General features: G+C 32.7%; 1 protein-coding gene across 1 annotated transcript in view; it reads left to right on the top strand.

Moving 5' to 3' along the window:
• Nucleotides 1–5,063, top strand: part of LOC108975577 — a gene marked incomplete at both ends in the record, with an annotated part of 36,471 nt that extends 31,408 nt beyond the window's left edge. The window contains 5 exon segments of the mRNA XM_018944144.1: nt 1,712–1,906; nt 1,980–2,234; nt 2,295–2,563; nt 3,357–3,565; nt 4,755–5,063. Coding sequence (XP_018799689.1) covers nt 1,712–1,906; nt 1,980–2,234; nt 2,295–2,563; nt 3,357–3,565; nt 4,755–4,903 — 1,077 coding nt within the window.
• Between the last annotated feature and the right edge of the window lie 791 nt (nt 5,064–5,854).

Here is a 5,854-nt window from a genome sequence, read left to right as displayed (position 1 = left end):
TTTTTTTTTATCAAAATGTATGCCGCTTTTCACAAAAAATGGTAGACTCCAACTAAAAAGTGCAAAATTCACCTCAGGTCCTTCTTAAAAAGTTTTGTGCCTTAGAAGTCCTGAAATTTCAAAGTAAAAAAAGAACACGCTTTGTACAGTTTGTCCTCCAAAGTGTGATTTCTTTCAAGGTCATTACATACAAATATTATTTCAGTAGGTCTGTAATACGAATATCAACAAATTGTATTTAATATCACCGAGAAGGTTAAATTTCTATGTTCATTATTTCCATGGTCATCATGATTTGTTTTCTACCAACAGCTAATAATTTTCTAAATCGACAACCTTTAAAAGTCTTTAAAAATTGCGTTCATCTTGGGAAGTAAAAATATTCCCGCTGAACCTGCTTGATACTCAAGTGAAAAGAAAACCGGGGTTGGAAAATCGTCTATATATACAAACTGATCAAAACTTTCTTGGGAAAATCAGGATCGACCCCCCCAATCTTCCATAAATAGGATTTTTAAAATTGTTACGCGTGATGGCGAATGAACTTCATTCAGATCTTACCAGTTTGTAGCACCCAGAAAGAAACTTCGGACCCCATAAAATATATATACATATAAATGATCAGCGCGACGAGCTGAGTCGCTTTAGTCATGTCCATCTGCTCTTCGTCTGTCTGTATACTCGCGTAATAGTAGCTCAGTTTTTGAGATATCGATTTGAAATTTTTCGCACGTCCTATTTTATCCAAAAAAACTACTCATTTGTCGGAGCCGCCAATACCTGACCGCTATAGTATTATCTGCCATATTAACTGAACGATCGAAATCGAGTTATTGTATTGAAATTTTTTATGAACGTTTGAAACGCTATAGCTACCATATAAACGGAACAAATCAAATGTTTGTCTGGAAAAAGTATTATAACTTCGGTGCTACTGAAGTAAAGGCTTTTTCTTGCTTTTGCATAATTTTACTCCTAAAATGAAAAACATCATATACTAATAGATATTTTCTTTCACACATAAGGGTTATAAGTCATGCGTAAAATCCGAAGTTTGCAGTTCTTCGTGTTTAGTCATACCTTATTCGTTTTTCAAGTGATGAACTGAACTGCTTTCATGTTTGACTAATARACGATTAGTAAATATTTAGGAATGAAAAGCGTGAAGATAAGAAGAATTTTCTCATTGCATTGAAAACAGCGAACGTTCACAAAAGCCAAAGCATTGTTGTGACGAATGAGAGAATTAATACAAAGTCATAAATAGCAGATGCAGTTGCACGCTACTTGGTTCGCCGTGATTATTCACTTAGGAGAGCAAATGTGAATATGTATGTTTATGTTTGTGAATATAAGAGTGTAAATGAAAACAAGAAACAAAGAACTATGTAAAGACATTGAACGAGAACTCTTCTTGCATACATATTTATTGACTTTAACACGCGGAAAACAGCTGTGGATTCGGATTTTTTTTAATAASGATTTTAATAAATAGTAAATCTGAAAAAAAAATATTTAAAAATTCACTCAGTTTAATAAAAAAAAATGTTATTTTTTTTTTTTTGCTATTAAAATATTTTTTTATACTAAAAATACTACTTTATTCTGATTTACCTTATATGTATATATATATATATGTATAGTATGTATGTTTTAGTGTATCTTTCCAATTGCACTAACTCTTTATTTTGCCTTTCTTTTCACCCATTAGCTGCGCTCGGATTCCATGGCCAGCGTTTACTCAGGCGCCGGCGAGGGACGCTATGGCACAGTGGTAGTCAAAGGTCAGGTTGAGTTCGGCATGCAATACAACTATAAACTGGGCGCGCTKGAGATACATGTGGTACGTTGCAAAGACCTCGCTGCYGTCGATGTGAAGCGCAATCGCAGTGATCCATATGTGAAGGTAAGCTAACTTATAAAACATAAACGAGAAAATTTGCTCTAACTTTATATTCTCTCTCTCACMAACAACACAGGTCTATCTGCTGCCCGACAAATCGAAGGCTGGCAAACGTAAAACCAAAGTTAAGAAGCACACACTCAATCCGATTTTCGATGAAATACTACGTTTCCACATGCCCATCTCCAGCTTGGAGTCGCGCACTTTGTGGCTCACCGTTTGGCATTCGGACATGTTTGGACGCAATGATTTTCTCGGTGAAGTTAGCGTCAGTTTGCAGGGCAAAGTATTCGATAATCCGCAATCACAATGGTATCTGCTGCAGGAGCGGGTAAGTGCCAAGCTTTAACATTCGTGAAATTTTTTTTATTGTTTTATTTTTAATTTGCAGAGTGAACCCTTCGATGAGATAGCCACGTATCGCGGTGATATTGTTGTTGGGCTGAAGTATATACCACCAGAGATGGTGCGTCCCGGCTTTATGCGTAGCGCCTCCACCTGCAGCGGTAGTTCAAATCTGCGTAAATTTGGTAGCATCAAATCGGTGGCGTCGCGTTCYGATCGCTCGACAAAAGGCGGCCAGCTGCATGTGCTCGTGAAGGAGGCGAAACATTTGAGTCCAATTAAAGTGAACGGCACTTGTGATGCATTCTGTAAAAGGTAGGTAACTAACTAACTATTAAATGAAATATTAAAGAGAGTGAAGGAGAGAGGGAAGGAGGTTGGGCATATTTTCTCGCAGGCACGAAGCTATCAGGAAAGCCTTGTGCTCCGCAACAATACGGTATTATCATCCCCGGGCCCCCACAGGGTGTTTGAGAATAATCATGTTTAATCCATAGTTCAAAAGTGAGCAATCGGTATAGGTTAATGTAATAGCTGTACTTCTGGCTTTGCAAGATCAAGTGAACAAAAGGATAGGTATTTTTTTTAAGAAACATAAATCTTAAGTCTCTCAAATTTGGTGTTCTTTTACATTAACTGATGTTAGTTCTGAGATTGATCTGTAAATTTATTATTTTTAGATCAACAAAATCCTATTTCAACAAGCCTCATTAGTACATATTCTTTAGAGATATCTTCTATGTTATTGAACTAACATTGAGTACTTGGATTTAGTTAAAATGATCCTTCCAAAACAAAAAGAACAACGGTGTCCGATCTTCGATTCTAAAAAAAAAAAAAATAGTATTACGGTGTTCAGCTCTCGCCCATATGAAGCCCGAGATTCTCCCCTAATGAAATCAGTGGTAATATTTACTACCCTTCTAATTGAGTACCAACAACTTTCAAAACCTTTTTCGAACGCGTGCTCAGTATTAAGACCCATAATGTGCCCTATAGAGCATCTTTTGAGTTTAAAAACTTCTTGTATATTATCATTTCAAAGGATCCTTGGTAATAAACCTTAATATTATAAATACACTTTTAATCAAAACCTTCTTCCTTACAGTTACTTGCTGCCCGACCGTACGCGTAGCTCCAAACAAAAAACGCCAGTTGTGAAACGCTCATTACATCCCACTTGGAATTATACTTTCATCTATGAGGACGTATCGCTGGACGATTTGTCCGAACGCGCGCTGGAATTGACGGTGTGGGATCACGATCGTTTGGCGAGTAATGAGTTCCTCGGCGGTGTACGCTTTTCACTGGGCACAGGTAAGAAACTGATTTGAGAATATTTTAAGATTTAAGCAATAGTGATGGCGTACCCTCTACATTCTAGCGCTCTATCCACATTAATATAATTTTTAGATTTCTAGTTCTTTTTTTTTTAATTATTCTTTCTACTCGAACTGTTTGAAATTAAAAAGCTTAATATGAAATTTTTGGATGGAAAATACTGAGAAGAAAAAACACCGAAAAGAAGAGGTTAATGATTGAAAATTTTATTTGAGGAAATTGATAAAATGAAGGAATAATTACCGTCAAACCAAGATGATTTATATAAAGTATTTTATTAGACTAGACTTTAGTTGAAAATATTTTTGGAAATATATAGTTGTCGTCTCGTTAAAAAATTTAATTCAATAATATGAGTTAATTTTGGCGACTAGTTAATTAGTTAAGTTTCGCGATATATGACTTAATCTTAATCGGGAAAAATCTCTTTCAATTAATCAAAATTTTTGAAAAGAGCTGCCAACTGTAGGATTTTTGTATAAGATTTATTTATTAGAATAAATCAAATATTAGAATAGTATTATCAAACTTAAGATTATGGTTTATGTATTTTTTTTTTCAAATAAAGCTTTAGTTGCTTATAGTTGCCACCTGTTTAAAAAAAATTTAAATCAATATAATTTGTTATATTTTTTTTTCTGTTTATGACAATATAGAACTCAATCTTAATCAGGCAAACTTACTTTAAACTGAACTAAATTTTTGAAAAGAGATGCCACCTGTCGCATTTTTTTATAATACTAATTTATTAGAATAATCTAACAGAAGAAACAATTTTGTTTTTTTTTTTTCAAGTAAAGCGATTAGTTTCCACCTGGTTAAAAAAATGTATTCAATAAAATTATTTAATTTTTTTTTTGAGTATTAAAATATATGACTCAAGCTTAGTTGGGAAAAATGTATTGAAATTTTTGAAAAGAGTTGCCACCTGTCGGATTTTTTTAATAACATTAATTTATTAGAATAAATGAAATATTTGAATAGTATTAACAAATTAAAAATTGAGATTTAAGAAAAAAAAATTTTTTTTTTGTTGTTTTGTTTCAAATAAAGCTTGTCTGTAGATGGATTTTTGAGTGAAGACCGTAATATAAGTAATTTTTTTATAACAGTTAACACTCAAACTAAATTTTGAATAAATAAATTTCAAATTATTATTTTCCAGGCAAAAGCTACGGACGCCCTGTCGAATGGATGGATGCAACCGGCAAGGAGCTCTCTCTTTGGCAAAATATGATTGATCGTCCGAACTTCTGGGTCGAAGGCAGTTTAATATTACGATCGACACTAGATGGTATACGTGCAATACCGTAAATGTAAATAAAGCACACGCCCACAACATACCTAAGTAAATAATTTTTGTACCAGTTCAATTTGTAGCTGTGCGTTTAAAAGAAAACTTTTCAACTCTAATGAAAAGTAAGCAAAAAAAGTTGAAAAATCTTTAAACAAAAGAGAAAATTAAAAATGCAACAAAGTTAGACAAGACACATATATACATTCAAATATTGCATACATACAAAAATAAATACATATATAGTATATACATATATGTACATACATATAATTATATATGTAGGCAATATAACTGTAAGAAATTATAGTTAATAATGAATTTGTTCACCTAAGTTCCACATAAATCGTTTGCAACTGAAAAGCATTATAGCATTTAGAAAACTATCAAATGAATTGTAGCGAAAGTGTTGAAATTGTGTTTGAGTTTCGAGAAAGCAACAACAAATCATAAAACTAAGCAAGAAAGACAATTAAGTTATGCATGCATAGATGCATACACACAAACAAACAAATGTAAAAATTTAGTATTAAAAAATCAAATGAATTTTCTATAAAATAAACGAAGTTTAATAAAATTAAAAAAAAAAAATTATGGAAAATTGGATTTGTTAATGCAACTAAAAATTAATATGAAAAGTGCGGCTTTTGGGAACGATTTTGAATACTCGAATATGATGAATGCGAAAGTAAATTGAATTTTAAACATTAGCATTAAGCAAAGTGGCAACGCAAAAGTGATGTAACCGTATGAATAAAATTGTGTTAAAAAACTGCTTAAAATAATTGTGACAATTTGCAAATAAACTGAAACGGAAACTGACAAAGAAGGCAAAAACAAGTGTATTGAAGCATTAATAGTTAAACCAAACGCGAAGCTTGCAAGAGGTTATGTGTGCGAAAATTATTTAARAGTGCATATGTAACAAGATACATACATATATTGGCATAATACAAAAAATTACTATTTTC

The sequence above is a fragment of the Bactrocera latifrons genome, unplaced genomic scaffold (genome assembly GCF_001853355.1).
Source record: "Bactrocera latifrons isolate USDA-ARS-PBARC rearing strain unplaced genomic scaffold, ASM185335v1 scaffold_67, whole genome shotgun sequence".
NCBI classification, from domain to species: domain Eukaryota; kingdom Metazoa; phylum Arthropoda; class Insecta; order Diptera; family Tephritidae; genus Bactrocera; species Bactrocera latifrons.
The sequence above is the reverse complement of the archived record's forward strand: the minus strand, read 5'-3'. Positions and strand labels throughout refer to the sequence as shown.